This window comes from Asterias amurensis, chromosome 5, assembly GCF_032118995.1.
Source record: "Asterias amurensis chromosome 5, ASM3211899v1".
In the NCBI taxonomy this organism is placed as follows: Eukaryota; Metazoa; Echinodermata; class Asteroidea; order Forcipulatida; family Asteriidae; genus Asterias; species Asterias amurensis.
In genome coordinates this window covers 4,099,485-4,117,957 of record NC_092652.1, presented here as the reverse complement: position 1 = coordinate 4,117,957, position 18,473 = coordinate 4,099,485, and the positions used below count along the sequence as shown (strand labels likewise).

The window sequence follows — 18,473 nt, the reverse complement described above, 5'->3', positions numbered from 1 at the left end:
TCAGTATAATGATTTTAAAAAGAAACGTAGAACGAATGGTTTATGTGCCTTTTAGTTAAATATACCTTTAAAAGACCAGTCAAAATGGTCTTTGACCTACTAATGGTCAAAACAGATAACGGCAGTTTCATCAACTAAACCATTGAAAGACCAGGGCCCAATGTCATAGCGCTGCTTAACGGTAACATTTTTGTGCTTACTGTAGCAGAAAAACGGTGCTACGGTGCAAGTGTATTTCACAGGTTACCAGAAAAATTACGCGGCCATTTTGCGCGTTAATTATGAGTTTGCATTGTTACGTCATTTATTTTCGAGCAGTGAGCACCGGAACATTAGCATGCGATTTTATCTGCTTACGGTAAGCAGCGCTATGAAATGGAAATCGTACAGTAAGCACAAAAATCGGCCGCTAAGCAGCTTTACGAAATTGGGCCCTTCAATGGTCTTTGGCCTTCTAATAGTAAAAACAGATACATGAAGCTCACATTTTTGTGTCAAGGTGACTCATAACCCCCATTAAAATTAATTTCTTTACTGTATAGTAAAGTGGACATTTAAATGTTTGAGGTAAAGATATTATTCTTACACTTTTATTTTATATTATTTCATTTTATTCATTGTGGGGAGGGTCGTTAATTATATTAATTGTTTTGAACCATTCATTTATGCATGGTTTTGATCTCATTCAGTTGTTTGTTTTTAGGGGGAGGGAGGGGGATGGGCAAGGGCAAGGAGTTTCTCACCAGCCACCCCCCCCCCCCCCCCTATGGTTACGACACTGATTCTGTATACATAAATCTTAGATTGGTAATACATAACTACACTAATCACCAACTCATTTTGGTATAAAAAGGGCAAACGAAAAACAAATGTGGCAAACCCTCAGGCGAAAAAATTACATTTAATATGTTACATCTCCTGTAAACATTGTCCCTCAGCAGTGGACATAGGACAAACTGGACAGTCGCTATGACAACGGATAAACAACCACAAGTTGGACATCAGAAACAACATACATAAATCAATGGCTTAGGATTTCTTAATGTTGTCATTGTTTTAGCGGAGTGTTCAGAGACTGGTTTGAAGGGAAGCTTCTGAACCAAAGATCATCAAGAGCCTCCATTGGATTGATTAGGGACCTTGTTTTCCTGTCCTACAACCAGGAAGAGATGCTCTATATTCACCATCTCTGCCCTTTGTTACTGAACTAGGTTTTCAGACAGGATTTGGTGAAAGGGTGACTAAAGTTGCTGGAATTTTAAAAACTGGGTGTCAAATTTGTTCACTTAAAATATATTTACATGACATTTACAACATGGTGCCCAAATTTTAAACAGGTTGTCCAAGAGACACCCAGATAACCCTCTGGCAGTTTGGCAAACACGAATCCACGGCTTCGGCTTTGGATTCGGCTTCAGGCTCCGTTCTCTCGTCTGAAGCCCTGAGCGCATACGCAAAGCACGTGCAATTGTCAAAACAACCGCAGGGCCAAGCTAGCCTGAGCCAAATCTGGAGTCGAAGCCGTGGTTTTGTAAAGGGCCTTTGTTACTGAATCATTCACTGGTAACCTTCTTGCACTGGTACTTGGCTAATTGTCTCCCTCTATTGCATCTGATGAAGTAGTTGTAGATACATGCATTGAAGTTGTAGCTACAGCTCATGCATTGGTTGTTTGTAATTAGTTAGTCTTTAAAGTATACCACTATCTCAAAACGTTTCTTTATGAATTTTCATTTAGGAATCGATCAAATGCTTGGTATTTTTAGAGAAATGGACATAGAAGGCAAACCCAGCAGTGGGAAGAGAACATGTACATAATTACCTGAAGAGAAATGTTTGTAAACTATTTATTTATATGTATTGTGGAAAGTGAGATACTATGATACCCTTTGTAGCTAATATTCAATAAATATAAATATTATGTACATTGTCTGTGATAAAACATAGAACTACTGATATAAGGCCGGATCCGAATTGGCGGCTACGGCTACGGCTACGGCCAGATCGCCGCGTCATTATGCATTGAAGTATAGGACGCCCTTAGCAACACCCCTGGCAACGGTCGTAGCCACAGCCACCAATTGGGCGCGGCCTAATTTTGCATTTACAAATGTATGCATTGTTTTGCCTATTAACTAGTATAAGCTGTAAGCGAAGGACACAAATTGCACTGTTATTATAGCAACATATACTGTGTATCAGGAAAATGTTGCAAGTATTTTGAAGAATAATTCATATTAAAAAAAAAATATTCCTAGATTTGTTTGTATAACTGACATGACGAGAGTGCTTCCAACAATGCAAAAAAAGAAAATCAACACTTAAATTAAAATCCTTACCCATCAAAACTATTCGGTGGAAAACACAAAATAAAACAAGTAACTTTGTCACAACTTCAGACAAACTATTATAAAAGAATATCACATATTAAAAACCACAATGGAAATTGCCTGGGTAACTTTTAAATGATTATGGGTTGAATAAAGACAAAATTACTAATTAACCAAGCATAAACTTCAATGAAAAATGTATATATTATTTTATTTCTACCCATTTTGTTTAACTTAGTAAAAATAAACTTTGAAGTAGGTACATTTTTTTTTCACAACAAAAAAAGCCATCACAAGCATTTTTGACAGAAAATAAAAACACCATATTATGACAAAACAAAATATCTACATTGCGTTACTTAGAAGAGGAAAAGATATGTGACATTTTTATAACAGTAGTTGCGTCTGTATGGTTAATTCATTAAACTATGGCAAAAGTAACCGTTCGACTGAACAACTCTAACGTAAAGCAAAGTTTGGGTTATAAAAGTGTGAAAGATATTCTTACTGTGTAAAAAAAAAAAAGATCCACTTAATGTAGCTCTTGAATTGAAACAGTAAATAGAACCATTTTTCCTTATGTTGTAGAACCTGTGTTGTCATTGTAGGTTTTAATATAACATTTTCGCAGGAACATTGCAACTGGAAAAAGATCTAATGAAATTGTGATTTTATTTCATGTGATAACCTTAAAGCCATTGGACCCTTTCGGTAAACTGTATTGTCCAAAGCCCACACTTTGTGTATCACAACTTAAATATAAAATAACAAACCTGTGAAAATTTAGGCTCAATCGGTCATCGGAGTCAGGAGAGAAAAAAAACGGAAAAACCCACCCTTGTTTCAGCACATTTCGCCGTGTCATGACATGTGTTTAAAATAAATCAGTAATTCTCGATATTGTTTTAATGTTTTCTCAAAAAGTAAAGCATTTCATGGAATAATATTTCAAGAGAAGTCTTTCACCATTACTGTAAGTTATTTGTAAATCTGGGTACTTTTAATTTTGTTTCTGTTCAGAAAGTGTCCAATGGCTTTAAACTAACATTACTGTGTACAAGGTGCGACTGATGTCATTGAAGAAGTGTATCAGATTAGAAACAGATCCCCTTAAATAGTTTAACGCAAGTAACAAATTTAAAAACATTCACAGGAATCCTACTATAGACAATTGGCAACTATACCAACCTAAAATACCATACCAATAACGCTTTGCCTGGGTGCTGCACATTAAGTATATATCAATACATTACAAGTCTAAAAGTTTCAGAATCTATCGTTAACTATTACTTGGTAGTTTAAAAAAAATTGGGAGTTGTTTTGTGAATATCTCTTTAGAGTAGTGTAGGACCAGCGACCAGTTATACGAGGCAGTACATAAACAGCCGTCGATTTCACCAAACTCTTCATAACTTGGGTTGTGATTGGTCAATATGCAATGGGGGCGGAGCTTAATGGATCGGTCTATTCTCTTTCATTCTTAGCTCAGTCCAGTTCCTCCCAGGTCAAAATTCCAGTTGAACCTAGTTAACTGGGGTCAACTGGTTCAACTGGATAGTGATCAAACTTGTCCATTTTCCATATTAACCAACTGGTTTGGACTAGGTTTAACTGTGTTCAACTAGGTTGAAATTATAAACCAGTTGGTTTCTGTCCATTTTCCATATTAAACCAACTGGTTTTAACTGTGTTTAACTAGTTTATCAACTGGTTTCAACTAGTTCCAGTTAAACCCAGTTTAACTAGGTTCAACTTGAATTTTGACCTGGGCTATAACTTCAATCGTAAGACTAAACCTAAATACTGAATCATTACTAAACCTACTATGAGGTAATGCTGATGATTTGAAATAAAATTGTTTTAAAAGTCTCAAGGATTTCTGTTATAATAATAACAGAATATAAAATTATGGTAATGTAGAATTAAGGTATGGATTTCTCAATATTATCATTCTCTTTGACAATTCAGAAATAGGGCAACCAAGTGGATGGAAGCCCCACGATTTTTGTTTTACCTGCCAAAAAATAAATAAAGTAAAATAAATAATTTAAAACATAAGTCAATAAAAATTAAGGGCTAAATAAACACCTAAATATCACAGGCCAATACTTCAGAAAATATGTGCATTCATAATCTCCAGGTGTCTAACTCTATACTAAATTAAAAATATATTCACATACATGTGTTACATGCTATCATTTAAATCCGTTTATAATTTTTAAGAACTAATATTTTGTTTCCCTCTTTATGACATGCCTGTTAAATTGGTTACACTTTTACACTGAAATATTCCTCTAATCCCCAAGATTCAAGATTAATAAGGCTTAATTGTAAACAAATTAAAAAATAGTTTTTTTTTGTTGGTGTCCTGTTCTTATACAGAACATAAGCAGTGAAGTCACAAGAAAAATATAATTTTACAAAAACTATTTCAAGACTTATCAAGTTGTTGTTTAGATTATAATGTGACATGTTCCGTCATAAAGCTGAGCTAAGACAAGCTGTACACAAAAACACTTCAAGATGATGAGTTCTTCTTAGATTAATTGTTCCATCATGGATTTCTGGGGAAACAGAATTATATGAGGCAGATGATTGATAACTTGACAGGTTCTATTTGAATTAGCTGTTCTGTCAAGCATTTATTTGACTTTTCCTATATTAAGGTGAATAAAAATAAAAAGGTGAATAAAAATAAAAACAATAATAATAATAGTAATAATAATAATAATAATAATAGTGGCTTCTCATTTTGTGCTCTTATATTTGTCACTCAACCTTCAACCTTTAGTATTTTCTTGCAAGGTGTGTGGGACTACGTTTTTGAAGTATGAGACCTACTCATTTATCATAGAACCATGTAATTAATGGTTTACAAGGTACTGTTGCACAATATGCTGCCAATCAAACAAGGAACACCGGGGCGAACCCCTTCTCTTTTTGATAAAAGCATTAGGTTCTTTTATGTGCATTAATGGCTTTACATCCCATCTGAACGACGAAGCATCATGGTAAAGTGCCTTGCTTAAGTACACTGGTGTCACGACTGGGATTCGAACCCACACTCTGCTGATCAAAAATACCAGAGCACTTGAGTTTGGTGTTTTTAACCACTAGGAGCAAGTTCTATCATCGGACTATAGTTGACTATTGTCGACCATTTGGCAATTTTGCATGGTACCCAGTATGTATTTCATGCAAAGGTAACCACGGAACATTGACTAGTGGTTGACAAATGGTCGCTGATCGAACTTGCCCTGCAATGATCAGGTCCTTTTTGAATAAATTGTTCTGTCTTGCATTTATTGGAATTCTGCTATACTAAATGGGACCATTGATGACTTGAACAGGTTCTTTTTAAATTAATTAATCCGTCCTGGATTTATTGTTTATATACATGTATATGGATGCAATAGAATAACTGGGAAATATTCCTTTTGTTTCTGAACCTTGTTTACTTCTTTGTGATGGATAAAGTAATATAAAAAAAGATGATTTATTATTATTATAATGGTATGTTTGTTTATATTTGTAGCAAAGTTTGCACAAGGATCAATACATTTCCTTAACAACTTCACTGATACCTTTCTTAACTAATGAGATACATGTATACTACTTTGTCACAACTAAAATGCCATCAGAGTAGAAAGCATTTTGTTTTTACATGAAAAGTTTGACTCTTTTTTTTCTTCTTTTGGTAGGAACAAGTCATATTACAATGTCACACGTTGTTCTTAGTACGAGTCCAGAAACTAATTTCATAGAGCTGCTTAAGCACAAAACAAGTATGCTTAGCGGTATTAGGTTACCAGCCAAAATACCATGTCACATGTACCGTTTATGACTGGTATCCTGCTGCTTTGTGCTTTGCAGAAAATCTTTAAAGGAACACGTTGCCTTGGATTTGTTGAGTTGGTCCATGAAAAGCGTTCGAAACCCTTAGTTTTAAAATGCAAACATGTATGGTTAGAAAGATGTTTTAAAAGTAGAATACAATGATCCATACAAACATGCCTCGAAATTGCATGGTTTTCCTTTTACTTTGCGAAGTAACACGGACGGCCATTTTGTGGAGTCAAGAGTCAAGACTCTACAAAATGGCGTTCAATCTTTCCTGCTTAAGCAGTTCTATGAAATTGGGCCCAAGAGTATTTGGTCGGCATTGATGTTGTCCTTACTGTTGTTGCTTGTCATACTTTGTCAGTCCAGTTCGTCCTTTCTTTAGCGAGACTGATTGGTCAATGATGTCACAATTGCTAAATCCGAGTGTCACTAGGATCTTCTTCGGATATGCTTGGTCGAGTAAAGAGACTACGAAGTCCTGGAAAGCTCCTTTTTGGTGGGGGTCCATAGAGCATTGGGGTGCTATTCTTGTGGGTGATTGCAATCTGGAATCATAAAAAAAAATTAGGCTTCAATAAAATGACTATTTGAAAATGATTTATGAAATAATTGCATCAGGGATAAATAACATCCACTTTCTGAACTCAATTGGTCACCAAAGTTGCAAGAGAATAATGGAAGAAAAAACAATCAGATGCCTATAAAAGGCTTCAGGCCTGAAGTATTTTTCAAATTCAAACATTTCAGTGAGAAGTTACCTCTTTCTCAAAAGCTTTGTTGGAGCCGTTTCTCACAATGTTTTATACTATCAACAGCTCTCCATTGCTCGTTACCAAGTAAGTTTTTTTCATGCTAAAAATTACATTGAGTAATTACCAACATTGTCCAGTGCCTTTAATAATAATTATTATTATTATTATTATTATTATTATTATTATTATTATTATAAACACTGCAATACAGCGACTAAAAGCTGAAATTAGCAGTTTACAAAAATATTACTATATTACAAAAAAGAATGAAATATCTAATGTATAAAGCAACAAATTTGTGGCAGAAAAACATTAAAAAGAGCACCAAAAAAAACATTAAAAAGAGCCCAATTAATTTTTTTTTTTTAATGTTGTTATTGTTATTTTTCTTTACCGTGCAAGGTGGCTGCAACCATGGTTCTCCATCAATCTGCATTGGAAATCGCTTTAATATTCGGATTGTTACTGTAGAACACTGAGCTAGCCGACGACCCGAGGAGCGAATTCCAGCTTTCACCTGTCCAGCGTGCAGAGCACTCTCCAAACCGATCACTTCTATCAGTTTATCACCAATAGCTGGAGACATAACAATGAAACAGAGTTAAATGTATATGGAATTTGAGGCATTGCATGATAGGTATCAAAATATATTTGGGTTTGCGATAACACCATGTGTGTATCTACTTGCTGGGTAAATTATGTTCTTTCAAGAACTTGTCTTGCATTATATTCTACTATCGCAGAGTAGATTTCCGAGTTCGGGAGTGTCGTGGCCGAGCGGTTAAGAGCACCGAATTCAAACTCTGGTCTTTCTGATCAGCAGAGTGTGGGTTCGAATCTCCAGCCGTGACACTTGTGTCCTTAAGCAAGAGACTTAACCATTGCTTCGTCCTTTAGATGGGTCGTAAAGCCGTTGGTCCCATGTGTTGTGTTATGCATGTAAAAGAACCCAGTGCACTTATCGAAAAGAGAAGGGGTTCGCCCTGGTGTTCCTGGCTGTGGCTGCTGTATGCGCCGTAGCACCTTGTAAACCCTTATAAGGTGCTACATAATTGGGTCTCAGAATTCATCACTGCAATAACCTCTCTTTCTGAAAGTTTGTATATACCCAGCGTCTTGAATACCTTGTTTGGTAGATACATGCACTATATAAGACTTTATAAGATATTCTTATTTTTTTCTCAGTTCTAAAAAGATCTGTCCTCTTGGTCATCAAAGTTGCAAGAGAATAATGAAAGAAAAATCCCTTGTCGCCCAAATTTCTGTGCTTTTAGAAGCCTAAAAAACGTTTCATTCCTGAATTATTTTATATTTGAGTTGCAAATTACCTCTTTCTCTTATTATTTCACAGGGAACCATTTCTCACAATATTTTATACTACATTAACAGCTCTCCAATGCTCGTTACCAAGTAAGTTTTTATGCTAACAATTATTTTGGGTAATTCCCAACAGTGTGCAGAGCCTTTTATTATTATTATTACGCTGTTAGAAAGAAATTAAAATGTCAGAAAACAACCGAGAGCTTGACCTAAAATTGTTCAGCGAGGGTGAGGTCGATGCCTGATTGTGTACTGTAACCACAGAAATACCTTTAATTAAATCTAATTCTGAGGTCTCGAAATCAAATTCGTGGAAAATTACTTCTTTCTCGAAAACTACGTTACTTCAGAGGGAGCTGTTTCGCACAATGTTGTATACTATCAACCTCTCCCCATTACTCGTTATCAAGTAAGGTTTTATGCTAACTAAGAGCTTAACCTACATTGTTTAGCGAGGGTGAGGTCGATGCCCGATTGTGTTCCGCTAATGGCAGAGTGACCTTCGCTCTCTCGTCTCTTCTGAGCTTTCTTAGCGAGGCGTTTGCGTTTCTTCCCGCTTGGTGTGTCTCCCCAGAGGTTGGACCCACCATAGATACTGGGGATGTTTAAAACAGCGATTCCTTCCAGAGACGGACCGTTGGCAAGATCCAGAGACACTCCATCGCACTAATTATTGGTAGTAATATTCATATTATTATTATTTATTTGACATAACAAAAAAGAACAATACAAAATACAGAAATAACAAAACAGCAAGGACAGTAAACAAATTGCACACGCCTGGAATTAAGTCAACAGGGTGTGGGTTCACATCCAAGTCGTGAGACTTGTGTCTTACTCTTTGAGCAAGTCACTTACATGTGTAACTGTAAATGCTTCTCTTAATTGAAAGGTAAACGGGTACCTGTTATAGGGCAGCATGATTGGGGGCCTTAAAGGAACACGTTGCCTTGTATCGGACGAGTTGGTCTATAAAAAAGCGTTTGAAACAGTTTGTTATGAAATGTATATGGTTGGAAAGATGTTTTAAAAGTAGAATATAATGATCCACACAAGTATCACTCAAAATTGCACGGTTTTCATTTTACGTCGCGAATTAACACGGTCGGCCATTTATGGGAGTCAACTTTTTGACTCCCATAAATGGCCGACCGTGTTAGTCGACGAGGTAAAACGAAAACCACACAATTTTGGGGCATATTTGTGTAGATCATTGTATTCTACTTTTACAACATCTTTCTAACCATATCAATTTTATAACAAAAACTTTCAAAGACCAACTCGACCGATCCAAAGCAACGTGTTCCTTTAAACCAAGGCTTTAGATGCATCTTGACAACAATTCATGTACTTACCATAATGTCAATGTCCTCGTGAAGATTCTTGCAAGTAGCTGCAAATGTTTCTGACGTACCAAACTCAAAGTACCAGAGTTTATTCTTCATTCGACTGTTGAATCTCTCGGGGTGTTTCTCTCTCATGGTGTGGAATCGGTGAGCAATAGATGCATCCTATATCCCAAAACAAAAAAATATTATTTTTAAAGGTTATTTTTATTGGTAATTACTCAAAATAACTATTGGCATTGTTGAGAAAGTAAACTTTAGCCATGAAATACATGATAGTAAAATAAATCAACAAGAAAACCCCAAAGACTTGACGTCAAATTCTGGTTACTTGTTAACAATTAAAGGCATGCAGTGGACACTATTGGTAATTACTCAAAATAATTATTGGCATAAAACCTCACTTGGTAACGAGTAATGGGGAGAGGTTGATAGTATAAAACATTGTGAGAAACGGCTCCCTCTGAAGGGATGTAGCTTTCGAGAAAGAAGTAATTTTTTCACATTTTTTTATTTTGAGACCTCAGAATTAGATTTTGAGGTCTCGAAATCAAGTATCTGAAATCACACAACTTCGTGTGACAAGTGTTTTTTCTTCTTTCATTATCTCGCAACTTCCCCGACCAATTGAGCTCAAATTTTAACAGGTTTGTTATTTTATGCTAATGTTGAGATACACCAAGTGAGAAGACTGGTCTTTGACAATTACCAAAAGTGTCCAGTGTCTTTAAAAACAGAGGCAATAGATGCATCCTATGTTCCTATACAAAAAGTAAATGTTTCATAAACAGGGGCAAGTAGCCTTTTGTTGAGGCCTTTGTGGCGCAGGCCTGTATGCTTCATTCTTGAAAGGGCAAGGGCACCAAGGCATTTTCTGTTTGGCAAAGGGCACCCTATAAGGAAATTGTAAATTTGTACTGTAGCATTTCAAGGGCACCAAGGCAATGACCTTCGTTGCCTCCGTGAAGTATCAGGCCTGGTTTGGACAGCTTCATCACAAGCGACTGCAAGGGGAAACCATGCAATAAGTGGTGCATCACTGCAGCAGTGGTGCAGCAGTGGTCTCAACGTTTCGACTAGCTTGCTCTAGTCATCGTCAGGAGACTCAAATATCAAACACACGAGGCAACTTATACAGGCAACCAGGTCCAGGCAATCTCAAAAAAGAAAATCCATTCACATTTGAATGTTCACCAATTTTCTTTTGGATCATAAGACAATGTTTGAAAAATGACTCATATGCTACCATGTGGTCCTGTAGTATGCACTGCAGTTGGTTGCCTCCAAGTTGCCTGTAAAGAAAAGTTGCCAGGGGTGGATTTCACACAGAGTTAAGACTAGTCTTATCTCGAGTTAGGACGAGTTACTCGTCCTAACTTAGGATTAGCCATACGTTTTTCATATCTCCTAGGACTAGTCCTAAGTTGGGACTAGTCCTAAATCTTTGTGAAATCGACCCCTGGTGTTACAAGGCCCTTATAGATGCTACTTGCTTATGTTTGCTACAATAATAAAAATGGACGCTCACCACTCCAATTGAGAAATAGTTGTTGATGATATTATAGGGCACAGGGTCACCCTGCTCATCCGTACTGGTCGTACTGAACTCAATATGCCATCGATCAAGGAACATGTCCTCCGCAACTTGCATGTCGTTGAGAATACTTGTTAGGCTACCCCCATCAAATCCTAGAAAATGGACAAGGTTTAAAGGTACTTTTTGTAAGACACAAAACATAAACAGACACAGATTTGTGTTAAACTTACACGGTTTAAAGATAATGATAGTCGAAAGCTTCTCTTCAAATATTACTTGATAAGCTGTAGTTTTTGAGAAATGAGTAAAACAATATTTCACAAAGAAAAAAAATTGTATCAGTGAGACAAAAACTGTTATACTAGTACAACCGGTTTACGTGACTCTCCTGAAAACATTGTTCTGTGATTTTCACTTTTTTTTCTCTCTCAAAAACTTACAATTATTGAAACTAAAACTTCTACAGGTAAATTATATTAAATACATCTTCATTCTATATTTTTTGTTTGTGTTTAAGGCATTCCGTTTATAAGCTTCGCCTTCTTGTGAAATGTCTCCACTTAGTAGTTTTATTGTCTCAATTGTTTTGTGTTTCTAAAGTGATTTTTCTTGGTGGAAATAAATGTTGATGTATTGAATTGAATTGAAATTCAAATTGAGTAAGGATTCATATCATAGCCAAAAACTTGATCAACTAAAGGTATCAAACCTGTTAGGCTTAGTTTGAGTCCAATCATGAGTAAAGGGGTTATTATAATAATAATAATAATAATAATAATAATAATAATAATAATAATAATAATAATAATAATAATAATAATAATAATAATAATAATAATAATAATAATAATAATAATAATAATAATAATAATAATAATAATAATAATAATAATAATAATAATAATAATAATAATAATAATAATAATAATAATAATAATAATAATAATAATAATAATAATAATAATAATAATAATAATAATAATAATAATAATAATAATAATAATAATAATAATAATAATAATAATAATAATAATAATAATAATAATAATAATAATAATAATAATAATAATAATAATAATAATAATAATAATAATAATAATAATAATAATAATAATAATAATAATAATAATAATAATAATAATAATAATAATAATAATAATAATAATAATAATAATAATAATAATAATAATAATAATAATAATAATAATAATAATAATAATAATAATAATAATAATAATAATAATAATAATAATAATAATAATAATAATAATAATAATAATAATAATAATAATAATAATAATAATAATAATAATAATAATAATAATAATAATAATAATAATAATAATAATAATAATAATAATAATAATAATAATAATAATAATAATAATAATAATAATAATAATAATAATAATAATAATAATAATAATAATAATAATAATAATAATAATAATAATAATAATAATAATAATAATAATAATAATAATAATAATAATAATAATAATAATAATAATAATAATAATAATAATAATAATAATAATAATAATAATAATAATAATAATAATAATAATAATAATAATAATAATAATAATAATAATAATAATAATAATAATAATAATAATAATAATAATAATAATAATAATAATAATAATAATAATAATAATAATAATAATAATAATAATAATAATAATAATAATAATAATAATAATAATAATAATAATAATAATAATAATAATAATAATAATAATAATAATAATAATAATAATAATAATAATAATAATAATAATAATAATAATAATAATAATAATAATAATAATAATAATAATAATAATAATAATAATAATAATAATAATAATAATAATAATAATAATAATAATAATAATAATAATAATAATAATAATAATAATAATAATAATAATAATAATAATAATAATAATAATAATAATAATAATAATAATAATAATAATAATAATAATAATAATAATAATAATAATAATAATAATAATAATAATAATAATAATAATAATAATAATAATAATAATAATAATAATAATAATAATAATAATAATAATAATAATAATAATAATAATAATAATAATAATAATAATAATAATAATAATAATAATAATAATAATAATAATAATAATAATAATAATAATAATAATAATAATAATAATAATAATAATAATAATAATAATAATAATAATAATAATAATAATAATAATAATAATAATAATAATAATAATAATAATAATAATAATAATAATAATAATAATAATAATAATAATAATAATAATAATAATAATAATAATAATAATAATAATAATAATAATAATAATAATAATAATAATAATAATAATAATAATAATAATAATAATAATAATAATAATAATAATAATAATAATAATAATAATAATAATAATAATAATAATAATAATAATAATAATAATAATAATAATAATAATAATAATAATAATAATAATAATAATAATAATAATAATAATAATAATAATAATAATAATAATAATAATAATAATAATAATAATAATAATAATAATAATAATAATAATAATAATAATAATAATAATAATAATAATAATAATAATAATAATAATAATAATAATAATAATAATAATAATAATAATAATAATAATAATAATAATAATAATAATAATAATAATAATAATAATAATAATAATAATAATAATAATAATAATAATAATAATAATAATAATAATAATAATAATAATAATAATAATAATAATAATAATAATAATAATAATAATAATAATAATAATAATAATAATAATAATAATAATAATAATAATAATAATAATAATAATAATAATAATAATAATAATAATAATAATAATAATAATAATAATAATAATAATAATAATAATAATAATAATAATAATAATAATAATAATAATAATAATAATAATAATAATAATAATAATAATAATAATAATAATAATAATAATAATAATAATAATAATAATAATAATAATAATAATAATAATAATAATAATAGTAATAGTAATAGTAGTAATAGTAATAGTAATAGTAATAATAGTAATAGTAATAGTAATAGTAATAGTAATAGTAATAGTAATAGTAATAGTAATAGTAATAGTAATAGTAATAGTAATAGTAATAGTAATAGTAATAATAATAATAATAATAGTAGTAATAGTAGTAATAGTAGTAATAGTAGTAATAGTAGTAATAGTAGTAATAATAGTAATAATAGTAGTAATAGTAGTAATAGTAGTAATAGTAGTAATAGTAGTAATAGTAGTAATAGTAGTAATAGTAGTAATAGTAGTAATAGTAGTAATAGTAGTAATAGTAGTAATAGTAGTAAAAGTAGTAATAGTAGTAATAGTAGTAATAGTAGTAATAGTAGTAATAGTAGTAATAGTAGTAATAGTAGTAATAGTAGTAATAGTAGTAATAGTAGTAATAGTAGTAATAGTAGTAATAGTAGTAATAGTAGTAATAGTAGTAATAGTAGTAATAGTAGTAATAGTAGTAATAGTAGTAATAGTAGTAATAGTAGTAATAGTAGTAATAGTAGTAATAGTAGTAATAGTAGTAATAGTAGTAATAGTAGTAATAGTAGTAATAGTAGTAATAGTAGTAATAGTAGTAATAGTAGTAATAGTAGTAATAGTAGTAATAGTAGTAATAGTAGTAATAGTAGTAATAGTAGTAATAGTAGTAATAGTAGTAATAGTAGTAATAGTAGTAATAGTAGTAATAGTAGTAATAGTAGTAATAGTAGTAATAGTAGTAATAGTAGTAATAGTAGTAATAGTAGTAATAGTAGTAATAATAGTAATAATAGTAATAATAGTAATAATAGTAATAATAGTAATAATAGTAATAATAGTAATAATAGTAATAATAGTAATAATAGTAATAATAGTAATAATAGTAATAATAGTAATAATAGTAATAATAGTAATAATAGTAATAATAGTAATAATAGTAATAATAATAATAATAATAATAATAATAATAATAATAATAATAATAATAATAATAATAATAATAATAATAATAATAATAATAATAATAATAATAATAATAATAATAATAATAATAATAATAATAATAATAATAGTAAAAATTTATATAGCGCCATATCCATCGAAAACAATGCTCCATGGCGCTAATACAGAGAAACATTAAAAATTTAGATAATCAGCACAAACAACAAGATTACAACCAATTATCGAAACAAAACAAATCATGAAAGAACATAAGACCATCCAGACTCATCGCTTGTTGTTTGGACTAAGCGTCAATAAATAGACTTAAAAAGGGAATAACTCTTTGAGAAGTGTTGGTTTTGAATAGAACCAACATTACTCAAAAGAGATGTTCACCTGGTGTAACAGCAAACCTCTCTCAGTTATACTTCCACCATGCACAGTTTCAAATTCAACTTTCAAAAAGTGGTTAAAGGCAGTGGACACTATTGGTAATTGTCAAAGACTAGCCTTCACAGTTGGTGTATCTCAACATATGCATAAAATAACAAACCTGTGAAAATTTGAGCTCAATCGGTCATCAAAGTTGCGACATAATAATGAAAGAAGAAAACACCCTTGTCACACGAAGTTGTGTGCGTTTAGATGGTTGATTTCGAGACCTCAAATTCTGAACTTGAGGTCTCGAAATCAAATTCGTGGAAAATTACTTCTTTCTCCAAAACTATGGCACTTCAGAGGGAGCTGTTTCTCACAATGTTATATACCACCAACCTCTCCCCATTACTTGTCTCCAAGAAAGGTTTTATGCTAATTATTATTTTGAGACATTACCAATAGTGTCCACTGCCTTTAAATTATAAAGTAAAAGGATGATGCTAGAGTTCTGTTGCTCAGAATGGAAAACGATCTTCTCTCAAAAATAACAAAATTTGTTCCTGAAAACATCACTAAATAAATGAGAATTTATTCTTACCTCCTCCCCAGTTGAGACATCTAGCAAGATCATTTCCAGTTCCCAGAGGTAGGATAGCAACAGGGGGTCGAGGTTCAAATCCCAGTTTGTCTGAGGTTGAAAACACAAACAAAAATCATTCCAATATTGTTCCACATTGTGATGGATTTTGCAGTTGCTCTCATTCATATTTTTCATGCAGTTTTCAGACACAAGTCACACAATCGGCCAGTGCTTATGTTTTTGAGGCAAAGCATAAACAATTGTGTTAAAATTGCTTCAAGGATAAAGAATATTAATTTTGAATTAACCCTTACACAGATGTGTGTAGCACTGTATACTCAAGTAATATACCAGTGATTTTTTTAACAGAACCTGGGAAAGTAATGTACATGTACATATATTAAATCATTGCTGTACACGTTGCTAAATATAAGATTCAAACTGCCCCTAGCTGTCGGTCAATCTCAGTGGTCTAAGTTGGTAAAACACTGCGCTAGAATGGTAAGGATCATAGGTTCAAATCCAACCCGAGTAGTATGCCTGTGATTTTTTTCTCAAAGAACTCGGGAAAGAACCGATTACACAGTGCTAACACACAGCGGTCTAATCCCCAAATACCTACCGATACAGTCTAGTACCCAGCCTACTGTTCCATCCCCACCACAACAGAGTACCCGGAAATCCTTCACATCTTTGAAAAATTTTAATCTGAAAGAGAAAAAAAAATAAAGTGTATCAACAACTGAAATATTCCAAGTGTAAATACTGGTCTTTGACAATTACCAAAGGTGTCTAGGCGGCGATTTCACAAAGAGCTTAGATTGATCGTAACTGCAAATCAATTGTAGTTGCTAAGTAAAGTGTGATGTCACAATACAAATCACTTTGGTGACACTGAAAATTTGTCTTGCGATGAATTTGTTTGCTTTGTGAAATCGGCCCCAGTGCCTTTAAATGTATCTTTCTTTAACAACAAAATACTGTGTCAAAATAAAAGTTGTGTACGCCTGAGTCTGGCACCCAGTGTTTGTGCATTCATTTTTTGTTATTAATTTTTTATTGCAAGTTGCCAGACACACACGGCCTGAAGGCCACTTCAAGGTGTGGGCTACAATTATTTTATTCCAGAGGCTGTTGCCACCTACTCCTAGGGCTGAAACAGGGTTACCCCTTTTACAGTCCATACGGATGTAGGCTTGGGTATCATCAGTCCAAAGTCGGGCAGGTAGAGCAGTAATAACTACCTCCCCAATTTTGCGTAGCAAGTGTCACGTCCGGGGCTCGAACCCACACTCTTCTGGCACCAGAGCTTGAATCCGGTGCTCTTAACCGTTCGGCCATGACACGCCACATTCAGTAAACATGATATCTTCTTACCCAGGCATAGGGCCGCCTTTACTGAGGTCATACACCTGACGTGGATTGAGCAGGTACTGGAATTTGCGCATAATCCGTTCTCCTTGTCGACCCCCACTTTTAGGGTTGATAAAAACAACTAAAGGATGCGAGCCTGGGAGTGGAGTAATCTGATCAACAAAGAGAAAAGAGAGAAATATGTTTTTTTAATATTAAATATATGTAAAATTTGCATAATAGATTACAATAGACCTTATGCACATGACGTCATTTCAGTAGGGCGCCCTCACCAGGAGGTCAAAAGGAGGTTGTTCATTGGCCAATACTGTGCGCCGCACGTACAAATCTGTGCGTCTCGATTGTTTGGTCACCGTTTTTCCTTTAAGATGGCGGCTGGATGACGTTAATGCATAAGGTCTATAATAACTTTTGGTTTTACCCTTACACCGATGTGTGTAAGCACTGTACACTGTGAAAAAAATCAAAGGCATATTACTCAGGTGGGATTCGAACCCATGATCTCTGCAATTCTAAAACTGAGAAGTCTTCGCGATACTTCGTATTTAAAAAGCAGGACAGTTCTTTTTAGAACTGAGAAGTCTTCCAAATTCTGCAAATCTACTCTGCGGTAGTAGGGAAGTCTCACAAATTCAGAAAAACCTACTCCGTGTAGTAGAACATAAAGCAAGACAAGTTCTCAAAAAAACATAATCTATCCAGCAAGTAGACACACACATGGTGTTACCGCAAACCAAATTTGAGGTAACACACTGTTTGTGTCTACTTGCCAGGAAGATTTTAGTCTTTAAAGAACTGTCTTGCTATATATTCTACTACCGCGGAGTAGATTTTCAGATTTTCTGGAAACTTCTCAGTTCTGAAAAGAACTGTCCTGCTTTTTAACAACTACCTGGGCAGAAGGAGTAGATTTTCAGATTTTCGGGAAACTTCTCAGTTCTGAAAAGAACTGTCCTGCTTTTTAACAACTACCTGGGCAGAAGGTGCATATAGAAAATCGGCTGGGACTAACTTTAGC

General features: G+C 31.0%; 1 protein-coding gene across 9 annotated transcripts in view; it reads right to left on the bottom strand.

The window, feature by feature from the left end:
* Positions 1-5,727: 5,727 nt before the first annotated feature.
* LOC139937799 (diacylglycerol kinase beta-like) overlaps positions 5,728-18,473 on the bottom strand; it is a 143,012-nt gene continuing 130,266 nt past the window's right edge. For all 9 annotated transcript variants that reach the window (XM_071933113.1, XM_071933115.1, XM_071933116.1 and 6 more), the window contains 8 exons: positions 17,459-17,607; positions 16,704-16,789; positions 16,100-16,189; positions 11,120-11,280; positions 9,601-9,756; positions 8,689-8,911; positions 7,320-7,501; positions 5,728-6,718 (listed from right to left, as the gene is read on the bottom strand). In XM_071933113.1, coding sequence (XP_071789214.1) covers positions 6,587-6,718; positions 7,320-7,501; positions 8,689-8,911; positions 9,601-9,756; positions 11,120-11,280; positions 16,100-16,189; positions 16,704-16,789; positions 17,459-17,607 — 1,179 coding nt within the window. In that variant the 3' untranslated portion in view covers positions 5,728-6,586. The remainder of the gene's footprint in view (positions 6,719-7,319; positions 7,502-8,688; positions 8,912-9,600; positions 9,757-11,119; positions 11,281-16,099; positions 16,190-16,703; positions 16,790-17,458; positions 17,608-18,473) is intronic.